This window comes from Cyprinodon variegatus, unplaced genomic scaffold (genome assembly GCF_000732505.1).
Source record: "Cyprinodon variegatus isolate N-32 unplaced genomic scaffold, C_variegatus-1.0 Scaffold113, whole genome shotgun sequence".
Lineage (NCBI taxonomy): Eukaryota > Metazoa > Chordata > Actinopteri > Cyprinodontiformes > Cyprinodontidae > Cyprinodon > Cyprinodon variegatus.
Genome location: NW_015150566.1, coordinates 1,219,300 through 1,233,715, shown reverse-complemented (window position 1 = coordinate 1,233,715; position 14,416 = coordinate 1,219,300). Strand labels below are relative to the sequence as shown.

Below are 14,416 nucleotides of genomic sequence, written 5' to 3'. Positions count from 1 at the left end.
CGGTATCGGATCGGAAGTCCAAAAACAATATCGGTATCGGATCGGAAGTGCAAAAACCTGGATCGGGACATCTCTAATACAAACATCAGTGGTCACTACTCTGGTTTATTATCTATAAAGTGACCAGACCTGTAAAACAATGAAATAAAAGGACACAATTCTTTGTACAACCCATCAATCAATGGATTTTCTGGGTTTCACAAAGTCTGCTGTGGTATATGCCAATCAGGAGCTGACAATACCAGAAACATTACGACATAAATAAGCTTAGAGACGGGAGCTGCTGGAGGAGAGGAGGCCTCTATTACAAAACCTGACATCAAATTTGATCCCTTTCATGCTCTAATCAAGGGTAGAATGGTAAATAAATAGTCAATTAAAATTATAGAGCACTATTCCACATATGCTGACCAATCAAGGGACTTTAAAGTATAGCTACATTCATCAAATTACACCCTAAAATGTACAAACATTCATAAACAGATAAGCACATTGGCCATAAACTTGGGGTCAAGTTCCTCCCTCAGTCAAACGTCGACATGTGACGGCAGGAGGTTGGAATCAAACCTAAATATTTCAGACTGAAAGACAAGTGCTCCTCCCACAGACACAGCCGTCCTTCAATTAAAAAAGGTGATTAGTTAAAACGCTTTATATTTGAGACAAACACACCAACACTAGACCTAATTTTTTATTTTTATTTTTTCCTGGCCAGTAGATATAGAAAAAATGATATATTACTGGAATATGAGCTAATTTAGTCAGAACACATTTCCTTGTTCCGAAATGTGAATGATGTCTCAAAGGAACTTTCACGCTTTTTTTATCTTCATTATCTTTTCATGGCATCAAAACTTTACCTTATTAAAAGCTCAAAGTGCTGGCTGTTTTAACAGGTCACTGATTAAATATGAACATTCACAGCTTAGTGGGAATAGACTCATTTCAATTTTTTATAATGAGAAAAACAAGAAAAAACTATTTTAAACTAGTTTACCTGAATCCCTATCAAGAGTCCCTGATCATCCCACTAGAACCAAGCCAAACTTCTTCTACGTTTGTTATACTTGACCCTGTGTCAGCTGACATTTAACATATGAAATCGTCTTCAATAATGTATGTTCTACTACAATAAACGTATATACTCATTTAGGTATATACACTAAATGAATTATTCAAATGCTAATGTGACATTAGAAATTCTCTGACTGGACTGACCTCCAGAATGAAACATAAGAGGGCTGCATTACAATCCTTATTTAGGAAAGTCTTAACATGCAAACACTTTCAAAACATCGGTTAATAAGGATTACTAAGCTCATACATAAATGTGTTGGAGGCCAAACTGCTGAGTCACATCTGGAGACCTTGAGAAAGTCTCCAGATGTGACCTTGATCACCTGTTTTATACGTGCATATCTGTAGGTGTCAGGAATGCAGGGAGGGGTTTTTAATTAGCAGCAGGTGGTTTCAACCTTTGCTCTCTGATGGCCTCATTATGTTAGCTTTTAGTGTTTCCTGTTTCTTCCATTTAACTGAGAGCTGATGCCAGCTGTGAAGTGAAGGACTTGAAGTGAAGAATGAAACACTCAGAGGTTCATGTTTCTTTAGGGCAGACCAGCTGCAGATCATCAAAGCAACTTCCTGGCAAAAATAATGTATACCCATTAAAATATTCCACTTTGTGTCATATTAACCACAAACCCTCAATGTATTTTGTCATGGTTTTAATGGGTAATTGATACGTGGGAGTTTGAAAACTACTTTTTTAGGTTTCAGTTCATTTTATTGTATTCATATAGTGCCAGTTCACTACACTTCATCTAAAGGATCCTTACAGAGAGAATTGAATCTGATCATCCAGTCAGATTGGTTGAAAGGTTTCTTTACCAGAAAACCAGCTATCAACTGTACAGGAATCTCCCCCTATATAAGCATGTGGTTACAGCATTACTTTGCACTGTGTAGTTGACTCTACAGCAATCCCTGGTACTGAGCATGCATGCTGGGACAGTGGACAGGAAAAACTCCCTTTTAACAGGAAGAAACCCCCAGCTAGGGCTGGGTATTATTCAAAAATTTTCGGTTCCGGTACCAATACCTTCACTTCGATACCGGTTCCTGAACGATACTTTTTTCGATACCAGTTTTATAATATCAATTCGGAAAAAAAAGTACAAATCTTGAGTTTTATTTTAAGCTCTGATTTTTCCATTTACATTTTTCCTCCTATGTAAAAAAAAAAAAAATTCAGTGTCAATTATTCACTGTTACATTGTGAGGACCTTTTTACTTAGCAGTTTTCCTTTAGAGAAATTACCATGTCTGACAAACAAGCCCGTTGAATGGGATCCTACTGACAGCGCACCGCTGGTATGTGGGGGTCTGAGCGGCTCCGACAGAAATATTGGAAGGCAGGATGAATTGACTGCACTGATTAAGTTTTCAGGTGGATTTTCCCACTTAAAAACATAATAAAACTACTTTATTCCCACTGATCACAGCAAATATAGCTGCAAGGCAAAGAAAGGATAGAGTAGCTCCGCCCAACGCGCGTCAGAGCCACTTTTCGACCGCGCAGCCAGAGCAGCAAAGCCGCTTCAGCCGCGCGTCAGAAGCTGGTACAAGCAGCAAAAAGGAAGCAGCAGACGTGATTTTGCTGCTCCTGCTGCGTCCAGTTTGAAAGCAGCATGATTCACTCCGCTCTGGCTTTGCTCTGCCCACAGGCTGCTGAGAGGAGGATGGTCGCGCCGGCTGCGGTCCGCTCTTCTTGCAGTCAAACACCGAGCAACTTTCTGCTCTTAAATTGTTTCCGTGCACGATGTATTGCATTGCGCACTATTAGCATCAGTATTAATAAAGTGAAGCCGCACTTTTGACCTGGGGGGCATTTTAAAGGGGTTCCGCGACGCTCACAACCAGTTCACAACAGATACACATGAACCCTGGCTGTAGGCGTGACCACCTGTGTATTTTTCCTGGATGACGCATTCACGTTAAGTGTTACAGCCAATCACCGAAACTTGGTACCGAAAGACGAGGCATGTTTCGATACTCTGTAGAATCGAAGCATTTCGGTCGGTACTATAAAAGAACCGAAGTTCGGTACCCAGCCCTACCCCCAGCAGAACCAGGCTCAGTGTGAGTGCGCATCTGCCAAAATTAATTGGGACTTAAAGGAGACAGGAGCAGGCATACAAAAGGAACACGAAGCACTGATCCATAAATACTTTGTTTTAGGAGATGGGAACTTTATACTAGCTCCATAGGTGGCTCAGTCTAGGAAAGAAACCATTTCCACCATGATGACCTAAGCAGTTTGTTAGAGAACTTTAGAGAGCAAACAGCATCATAAAGACCAAGGAATACAGCTGGTCAGGGAGAACAGTGTTGGTAACATCCCAAACTCTGGACACCTCGCTGAAACTATAGACAATAGAAAGATCATGGACAACCATTTAAACTGACAGGCCAGACAAGGATACATCTTAATAGATTGATGGGTAAACGTTTTTTAGGCCAGTGCTAATATCCACTATTCTGACATCATTCTAACCGATTCCCAATATGTGCTGCCGATTCTAGGAGCCAATATTGCTTTTCCTTTTCTCTACTTACAGTATTAAAAGTGAAGCAATAACAACTTTTGCATATCTCTAAAATAAAAAAAAATAGTAACTAATCAAACTAAACTTTAAGTACAGCTTATGTGGAATAAAATATCTGTTGAAGGAGAAACTGTTTGCTGTGCCTTTGATACATTTAAAAAACATCAAAGAGTAGCAAAAGGACAGCCGTTATTGTCCAGTAATAGAAGGATTTTGGGACAATTTTAAAAACAAAATAGAAGGAATATTGAAAGTAAATGTGACTCCAGAATCTGTGGTATTTTTATTGGGAGCTATACCTAAAAGCAGATATAATTCAGATCAGAGATATATACTGAGGGTTCTTTTACTGGTAGCAAAGAAAATGATTACTTTGCACTGGAGCGATGCAAAACCACCAACTATATGTCAATGGGTCCAGAGATTGAAACATGTTTATATAATAGAGAGAATGACTGCAAGCCTGCAGCTTACTATGGACACTTTTGTACAAAGATGGACTTGTATTTCAGAATATCAGGGTAACTGATGGAGAGGAACATGGGATAAGATGCTACAGCAAGGAGAGGTCTAATGGAATTCCACTATAGGAAGAGATCCTGCTTGGTCACAGATTACAGATTCTGGATGATGTCTGCTCTGCCTGCTGTCATAATTGTGAAGATTTTTTGGTATTTTGTATTTGTCGTGATGTTTACTACTTGAGTTTAATGTCAGGAGATATTATGTAAAATTACTAAAAGCTGTTGAATAAAAAAGAAAAAGATCGAGTACTGTCTGCAATTTTTCACAAGCCGAGTATTGGTCACAGAATGAAGAATAAAGTACTCTGGTCAAAACTTTTTTTTGTCTTGTTTTTTAACCTATTTGCTAGGTTTTATGGAAATGCAGCAATAACTCCCAAAAGAGAGCGTCCTTACAGAGAAACACAGGAGCAGCCTTATGCTGTCAGAAGCCCTTTATTAAGCAGGGACCAGAAAGTTTGTAACAGTTGGTGGGAGCAAGATAATGGGATACTCTAAGCCTATTGGGGCAAAGGTTCACCTTTCAGCATCACAAAATATATCAAACTCTTTTTTTGTAAAGAAACACCAAGTATCAACAGAAATATTTTCCTTCTACTTCCTACTGTAGAGCTAATTGGTGTTGGTGTTTCATGCAAATAAAAATCCCAATAAAATGCATCAGAGGTTGTAATTTAATATAAGAAAAAGGGACAAAAATTAACCACATTGAAAATCCACTATAGCACTTTATTATTGAATAAAGCCTGTCCACAGAGGTCTGATGGATGAAAACCTTTGAAGATTCATTGGGGGCAACCTTTTCATTTAATAATTTACTCCCTCCAAAGATTTATCCATCTCTTTGAGGGACCTGCAAGGTTTGGGTCACAGAAATGAGTTCTACCTTCCAAGGCCTCTTTCTAATCTTCCAGGTAATAAGTTCCAGCATGGTACAAGTCATTAATCAGCCGCCACGGGTCCAAAATGATATGCAAAAATGAAAAAGTTGGGAACCGAGCCACTAACTGCTACTTATCTGCAGGGAGTATCTAGAGCCAAGACTTCAGCAGCAGACAAAGAGCCTCTATAATGACAGAGTGAAACTTGGTGATGTGATACAAAAGGATTGATGACAGAGACGCTGTAGTCACAAGGGACAGCCCAAAGATAACTGGGGAAGCTTTAATAATGTGATGAGAAGACAAACCTCGCAGAAAGAATTTAATGGCGTCGGGGACGGAGACATAAAAAGTCCACTGCAAAAACAGCTCTTTTGAAGGAGTAGCTTTAGGCAAAGACATCAGTTCTTTATAACAGTGGTTGATGCTATACGCCAAAACTGGTTTAGAAAACTGAACAAGCATGCCTCTGTTACAAAAATAGAACATTATAAAGGAGGTCGGAATAATGCAGAAACAAGCTATTCAAAGGAAATATTAGATAGTAGTATTAGATTATTTGCTGGTCATTATGCAAAGGCTGGCAAGAGATTCATAAGGCAGGCTTTCACAGAACCAGAACATTTAGACAAAACATATTCCTAATGCTTTGCAACTAACATGAAAAACCTTAACTACAATAATGTTGACATCATTAGTTCACTGTTAAAGGATACATACATTTTAGCCAATTTAAGAGAAGCTTTCTACATAGTTATTAGGCAACAGCAGGGGATAATATTTTCCAAGATCTGGACCATCGTTAATGAATCGTAGTGTTTATGTTTCTTTCCAAAAGTTGATGACAAGGTGGCCTGTTATGTCTCACATTATGATGAAAAATATTCAAAGACAGGAAAAAACTAAATTTTAGGTGAGGAAAAAGAGCAGCAGTTCTCTTTAGCGAGCTGACTGTTAAGTTGTTAGGCTGTCCTACATATCACAAATGCATCATCATTGAAAAAGTAATGTAGGCCCAAAGACTGGTGGAAACGCAGAATCCATTGACTAAGTGGCATTGAGCCCAAATGTGGCATTATGATGTAATATTTAGCTTAGCAAATATCCACACTTATCACACAACAGACCACAAAGCTAAAGCTCCATTAGACTTGGAGCTAAAAAACTTGTGGAATTACACTTCTCCAAATATTAACATTTGCAGTACAGCAATGGAGAGCTTAGGGGAAAATTAAGTGAGATTTTATACTTCACATGCCTTGAAATAACCGTCCTCATGCCAATAAAATATGTATGACCAACCAGCTTAGTCTCATCTATCCTGATTGACCACACCAATGTTGTGCCAGTTCATAATTAAAAAGAACGAGCTCAAAGTTCAGTTCACACAGATGAAAATGAACTAGCTCATGTTCATAGTTCACTTTTTAAAACAATGAACCAAGTTTACTAGTTCAAGTTAATTCCGAAATTAAGCTACAATTCTACACAATAGAACCTCATTTCACCATTTAGATGTGTGATCATAATCAGAAATGGAAAATAGTCAATGCAGTCAAGGTATTCTGTATGTGCAGTGAAGCCTTTATTTAGCTAAATTACGCAAACATACAGGTACATTTAGGATCTGCTGAAAAGATCTGTCTCAAAAACGATTTCTTATGTTCCTCATTCAGTAGGATATTTCCCAAGATAGCTTGATGTGTCGCTTTAAATTTTCAGCGAACGTGGCTGACATACGGACTTGTTTGTTAAGTCCTGGTTTGCACAGAAACATGTTTTTTCTGCCCGAGTCTTTCTTTGTTAGTTCTTAAAACTCTGCCAAACGATCTGCAAAACTGGCATCAGAAATACCAGCAGATGAGTCTGAACCGCACAGACTTTGACTAGCAGTACACATACGAGTTTGTTGTGCCGTTTACTGTAATAAGTGCCGTAAAACTGATGTGTTCAGTTCACCGTTCACTTAAAATATTAATAGGTTCATGAATGCCTTCCTGCTAGGGCTGCAACTAACGATCATTTTGTTAATATCTTAATCTGTCAATTTTGTTTTGATTAATTGATTAATAATCAGATGTCAAAAGGTTCCTTAAAGAAGACTTTTTACAAAATGACACAATATGAAACTTAAACTTTTTCACTTGAGAAGTTCTATGAGCTTATTGACAGATGAAAAGGTAAATACAAAATATTAATATATATTTTTGTAATTTTTGTACAATTTCTCCTCTATGTGGGTCGCTCTTTCAGCTAAAGGCATGTTTTAGAGTCTCTATACTCCCGTTAAGTTAATCAATTACTAAATTAGATGACAATTTTTTCACAATCAGCTGACGAATTGTTTTAGCCCAAGGTCATGCACAACACTGCCCACAGCAGACGTATATTTTTTGCGGCTAAAACGACAAATCTTACAGAAAATGTGGATCAACTGTAATTGATATCATCCTTACAATATTAAGTTGAAATGTTTATCGATAACATTACAATTACATGATGTTTTTATACCATGTAGCTTTACTGGGCGTGTACAGCAACAGGTTTGGGCAGGGCAGTGTCTCCTTTTTCTATGCGACTTAAAAACTAGTTAAACTCCAGTTAGCATTGCTCTTTTTGTGGTGCCTCATTAAAAGGACGTCATACCATAGGAATCGTATTTCTTTAACGAATGAGACTGGAGTGCTGATAGGAAAGTGTTGGGAAGGCTAAAAAGCAGCAGAGTCTGACCCCTGGCTTTGCCCTCTGTGAATATTTCAGGAGCAGAGCTCATTTTTGATATGTGAATCTGTCAGCTGAGGAGACAGCTTTAGACATTTGAATCTTTAAACAGAGGAAGCTGTCTGACTGCGTTTCAGCTGGCGTTAGCAAAGAGCAAAGCACTAGGAAGCTGGGATCTCCACAGCCAAAAAGATGAGGAAGACAAAGGAGATGGCAGCCTTGTTGCTCCGCTGTGGCTCTAATAATATAAAGTTCCTGGAGGGTTTTTAATCTGAGGAGTCTGAGCGCTGCTGACAGAGTGCTGCCATCAGCCAAACTGACGCCTCTCGAACTGACAGAACAAAGTCAAGATTTACTCCTTGTTATTATAAGCATGTAATCCTTGAAAACAAGGAAGTTTTTTTTCCACAATGAAGCTCTAGCTAACTGGGTTATACCAAACATCTTTGATAAAGTTCAGAGGAATTTTTGGAAAACCTATGCGGCATGTCTACAGATGTTCGACTTCGCCTGCAGTTTTGTCTCTTTGCCTCAGATTGCCAGGAATACCATGTGTGGTCTTATCTGGGGCCTGATGGAATTAGGTTACTGAGCATATGCTACAGATTTCCATGGCAACAAGAATAGGGAAATCTGGAATCAAGTCAGATAAAGTGCCAACAGGCAGTTTTTGTTGTTTTTTTTTTCCCAAGCATAGAGCATAACTGCTCTGTTTTTCAAAGGAAACCACAGCGGGTAAACTGCTGGTTGCCAAATTTATTCTGGAGACGATGCAGGGGGGGAGCTTTCCTGACGCAGACCTGTCTTCATCAGACATACCGAAATTATTTAGACATAAACACTGCTGGTGAACACACTTTTGACCCAAAGTGGACTGGTTTTAATCCAATTAAAGAAAGGACAGCCGGTGGATGGGTTGGTAATAAAAGCCATCATTCGTCACACTGGGACAGTGAAGACACCAGGAGCGACTCCTTAGAGCCTCAAGCGCCTCAGATACACAAGCAACGGAAGACGCTAGCCGGGAGTTGCTGAAATAAAGTCAATCACGGCAGCATTGTTCACCGTACAATACACACAGCTACACTGAGGAGCCTTTAATTAAAAGACAGCCAAGACTGAAAAAGCCAAAGCAAAGAAATACTGCAGCTCTCGCCACAACAGGTCTGTGCTATAAACACAACTTTCCCCTGGAGTAAACACACAAATACTTCCCAAAAAAAATGAAAACACCCCAGGGATGAGAGTGCTGAAGCAGTCTCCAGAGTTTAAAAAAAACAGAAGGGGAAAAAAAAAAAACCTAAAGAAAAATGTTTTATGGGGCAATTTATTAGACAAGATAGTGGATGGGAACAGCTGAAAATAAACCGGGCCGTAGTGTTCTGTTGTTTCTACATTTCATGCTCTGTCACAGCTCAGCAAAGCTTGCCTAACGTCGTTAGGCTCATGCAGCAGTGTGTATACGTCCGTAAGAACCTTATCAAACCTGTGTGTGAGAGAGGCTGAGTAGAGCCAGAGGAGAAAGCATGTCCCGAGTGCGACTACATGGTCTTACAACATCTAATACAGTAAACCATGGATTTGTCGGTGTCCCTCTGAGCCCTGCTTGCTGAGGTCATCAGGTCATGTGACAGTGGTTATGTGGTCGTTTCTTTAGGGTTAAGGAAAAACATGCAATATTGGTAAACATTGGATATAGGTTCATATTAAAGCATCCCTATAGTTTATTTAATTTTTTTCTTTTAATGTGTTTATACCTTTTCGCTGTTCAGTTTTGTTTGCTGGTAGCAGCAGGTTTAATCCATCACAGGTGGAAATATTAAACAGCTTTTATTTTTTGGAAGTGGGGCTACTAGCTGCCTTTTTCCAGACAGCTAGTACAAACAAGCGGGGGGAGGGCAGAGCTACACTACTCCATTATTCTCCCAAGGATTCTTAATGGATATGTATATGTTGAGATGCTCAGCCGATTCAGAGATGATGATTGGTGACTGAAAATAGAGTCTGGCAAACAAAAAAATGTGATTAAATTTTGTAAAACTTGTCAGACAGCAGGAGCCGCAGAAAGATTTCATATAGAAATTGAGCTGTGGTTAATGGATCAGTGTTAAAAAATTGAGCCAAATAAAACAAAGCCTGTCTCTACTTTTAAAGATCTTCCAGGCCAGGAAAGCCTTTACTGTTAAATGTAGAGCAACAGCGAGGCAAGCATTGACAGCAGGCATCAGGAAAGATGAAAGCCCAACTGGAGACGGATGCTGAATAAATAATGGCATCCATTGTGGGGAAATGTGATCGGGCTCTCTGAAAATCAATAACTAACAACCAGACCATGATGCCCTGAGTGACTCAGCAACAACTTCAATATACTTCAGGCAGTCGATACCAACTGACTGTTTTAATTCTGGGAGACAAGACCAAAAAAAAAAACAGCTCCAAAAACATAAAAGTGAAAAAAAAGAAGACACGTTAAAGGAAACCACTGTAGGGTGGTTGAGAAGATAACATATTGGTAAAACAATCTGTGCGACCTGCTGGTGGTAAGCAGCATATTCCCAGTTTTCACGGTTGACTGGTATTCAACGAGTGAATGGAGCAAAAGATTACTTCGGAACAGTATTTATTGCTAAGAAAAAAAAAATCTTTTAATGGGGTGAAACAATTGTATTGGTCCAGATTTCCAATAAATAGCTTGGTCACTTAAGAGAATGTTACTCGTTTGCGCTTCAAAAATGTCTGCAAGTCAAAAACAAAATATATATCTCAAACCACTGCATACACTATATTCAATGTTTAAGTGAGTATGATTCTGAATAAACGTGCATTTCACCTCTTGATTGTGATGTAAGATGTTAAGAGATCAATTTACTATTACTTAGCAGTAGTAGTTGTTAAAATGGGCAACATTGCTCACCTCCCCGGGTAGTATTGTGTTAGGGGGCCTGGAGAAAATGTTTTTGACCTCATGATTAAAAGAAAATACTCCAATGCACATTGGCTGGCCAATGACCTTAAATTTTAATGTCAGGATTTATAAACATTGCTGAATTAAGTGCAGTATTTGTGAAACTAACCACCTGAGGCAATCACTGCAAAAACTCCTTCCCAGTCCATATCTGGTAGCTCTCTATCAGCTGCGCTTATTAAAAGGCTAACCATGGTTGCAGAAGAACTTAAAGGTCCCGTTATATTGTATGTTTGAAAATAAAAAAAAGGTTTTTTCATTCATGCAGGATAATTCTTATCAGACTAAGCAGACAGACTTAACCAAACCCCTCCTTATTCAGGCCTCCTATAGACGACCTTGCAATGCAATAAAAGGGTTAAATAGGCCATTTATAACAAATGAATAATCTCTATTCTGATCAATTCCTTCTTAATGCTGAGTATCGTAGTCCTGCAGAAGGTGAAGTCTACCTCAGTCTTTGTCAGTCTAAAATGTTTTATTTTATTTGAGCTTTCTAAAGGAATCTGATTTACATTAAAGCCCTTTTTAAAAATTTCAGCTTAAGATGTTCTTTATTACATGGTTTCAGATTTATGAACTCTTTATCATTGTTGTCAAAAGATAAAAAAAAAAAAAACACATCTCAGTGTTTCTCACCATCAAGACAACCTTAGATTAAGATCAGTAAGGAAACCTACAACCAGACTTAATTATTTTACTTAGCCTACAGATTATTTAAACTATAGACGTGGCCTATGAAACCAGCGTAAAAAGGATGAGCTTTAAAGAAACCTTCATGAATAAACCACCATGATTATATTTAAATGATAAACTCAAAGCAGACTAGAATGTTAGATGATAGGTCTTAAAGTAAACTCATATTCAAATTATTCCTGGTTTCTTGCTTGTTTTATTTTGTTTATTTTGAGCAAACACGGGTTAGATCAATCTATCTGTATAGGCAATCTACTAAAAACCTCCAAAATTGTAGCAAATATTATCTAGCTGAGCTAAAGAACGAGGTGGAATTTTGCTTCCGTTAATCCGGCTTAGCCAGATTTTGGATGCATGATGGCCAAACATCAAAACGAAGGCTTTGATTAGATAAGCACCGATGAACCTGTGGGTGGGATCCACAGCAAGCGGAATCATTGAAGCATTTCTATAAAAATAAAAACATGAAAGAAAACTACAACATTTATTTTTTTTTTTTTTAAAGGGCGATGAAGACCAAGTTTCACTTTGCACCACGATGTGTGGTAGAAATCCACTGAATGTAGCTTTAAATGGTCTTTGTAATTATATGTTCTCACCTTTAAATCCGAGCAAACTTTTTATTTCAGCCAGACCTGGTTGGTGCCAAATGCACTCATAGTACTGGTTGAGCGCTGGTTCTTACCTGCGCGCTCTGTGTGGCAGAGGGTGTTGGTGCTGCCTGGTGATGAAGCTGGTGCCCCACAACGGACTACTGTGGCTGTTTCGTAGCCAGCCCACAGGGGGAGTTGATGGGTAGGAGGTAGTCCCAAATCCATGGTCCGACTCAGTCTCCGCAGCCAGAGATGAGGCTGAGCTCCCCATTGCCACAAATATAGGCGAAATAGAGTCTGCTTTCTTTCCGAAACGTAAATCTGTCTGCTTATATTTTCCCCGCAACGCAGAAGCTGGCAACGGATCCAGTGCTGAAGCAGGCGAAGCACAGAGTTTCTCAAAAATAATACAGAAATCCTCTGCAGCTCAGGTAGAAACAAGTCTGCTTAAAAGGTGTAGGGGATTCGGTAAGCTCAAACACTGCCTACATTTCTCAGAATTAATGCAAAAAAAAAGCAATTCTACTGATTCAGGAGGTTTAAGTGTAGTTTTTCTGATGCAAAGTCCTGCAATCCTCCCCTTGCATCCGTTCTGCTTGGGACAATCTGCAGCAAGTGTTGGATGTAGCATATGATAAGTCCTTGTAGGCTCTCCCTGTCTTCTCTATCATGCATGTTTAGGGGATCAGCTTTAAAAGCCATAAAGATTTAGAAACATAAATCTGCTTGCTGAGATTTAACAACACAGCAGCACAAACATTCATCCTGCAGATCAATTAAAAATGGCTGAAAGTAAGATATGGAAGTAGCAGTCCTTTACCAGAGGGAAACTAAACGCATTGGATTTTAAGGGAGAGGTTTTGGCAAAACTACAAGTATGTAAATACTGGAGTCTCCCCTTTCACTCATCCAGGCTGAGGAACAGCTGCTGTTGAGATTTAACAGCAACACATCAGCTGCATTTCTCTGAAGGATAAAAACTCCATGCATTAAATCTTATTTTAAAATGTTCTTGTATTTACAGGATTGCAGCTTTATGAAGGGAGTTTTAAAAAAAGTTGTTTTAACTGCAAGAGCAGCTCTACAATGAGTCCTCCAATAAATGAGAGCGGGTGCTGGGTGTCACGCTGCGGTCCTCTGGCAGCTCAAACAGCGGGGAGATGATCCTGCTTTCCCGCTGAGAGCCGCAGCTCAGTATCGCTCTGATCCCACAGACACCGGCGGCCCGGCCGGTCCGCTTCCTGACGGCTCGCTGATGTCAACCTGCTCGCCGGTCATTGTGTCTCAACGCCTAAACAGCTAAAACCCAAACAGCCAAACTTCAAAGGTTAAGCAGGGAAAGGACAATGGCTTCATCATTAATTAGGTGATCCTGACAGCTGCGCACCGGTAACACAGGCTTTCCCTGCCTGATAAATAATCCCAGATAAAGCAGCTCTTATAGCCAGTGCTAACGTTGCTCTTCTCCACCTACCAGCGTTGTAGAAATCCCCCCCAAAGCAACCCCAACTCTTATATTTTACCGGCTTCACCCGCGTCTGCGTTCATGTCTTATTACCGAGCCGTGCCCTGCTTCATGTTCGGCTGCATCCTCGCGCTCCTGACCCGCTGTTGCTTTGCTCAAAACATCCCATAATACCGTCCGAACATCCAGCAGCTTAGCATCCCGTGGTCCGACCATACATTCCCCCCCATCGTTTTAATTCTCCCTCACTGGTAGCAGTCTGAGCGCAGTGGACGAGGATGCGATCTCCTCCAGCGGATTAGCGGAGTGTCAGCACGGCGCATGCGCACTGGCCTTTACCAGCAGAGAAAAGCTGCGGGGCTGCGTTCAAGAGATTTAAATAAAAGCTCAACGCCGAGGGCTGCAGAAGGATGACTCTCCTCTCCTTAAGGTGAATGGGACCCCAGTTTATAGACAAATTGTGCTCACAGTGGAGAATGCCACTTCCCAGGCGGTCCAGGACTGGATAGAGACCTGAGCTGAAACTAATGAGGGGAACCAATTTAGCTGGAGCCCATTAGCACCAATAACCCCTTCAATTATAGTTGTTTATCCATTTATCTATCCAATGTCATGCTGTAGAAACGAGGCAGCAAATTAGACTGTTTTTTTTAAATTTACACTAAAAAAATTGTCATAAGAAAAATACCATTGTTTATTGTCAAAGGTGTCAAGTAACGTCTCTTTGCAGATGTAATGGTGCGAAAAATTCCTATTTTACCCACCTGATGCTAGTGAGTCTGACCGGACTATATTTATACCGCAACACATGCAAGATTTCAACATGATGGTGAGCCATTTAAACGCGACACCAATAGCAAAGCAGACAGTGGTACTTTTAATTACTATGTTAATAACTGTGTATAGGTCATTGGACTCATATAATGTTTCAAACCGCAATAAAGATCTTAAAGGAATAGTACA

The 14,416-nt window shown here is 39.7% G+C and overlaps 1 protein-coding gene across 2 annotated transcripts in view; it reads right to left on the bottom strand.

Moving 5' to 3' along the window:
- capn15 (calpain 15) overlaps nt 1-14,416 on the bottom strand; it is a 57,013-nt gene that overhangs the window by 37,630 nt on the left and 4,967 nt on the right. Inside the window, exon 1 of one of the 2 annotated variants that reach the window (XM_015375114.1) lies at nt 12,081-12,259. The exons of the other annotated variant lie outside the window; for it this stretch is intronic. Coding sequence (XP_015230600.1) covers nt 12,081-12,259 — 179 coding nt within the window. Of the gene's footprint in view, nt 1-12,080; nt 12,260-14,416 lie in introns of those variants that run through there. 2 annotated transcript variants of the gene reach the window in all.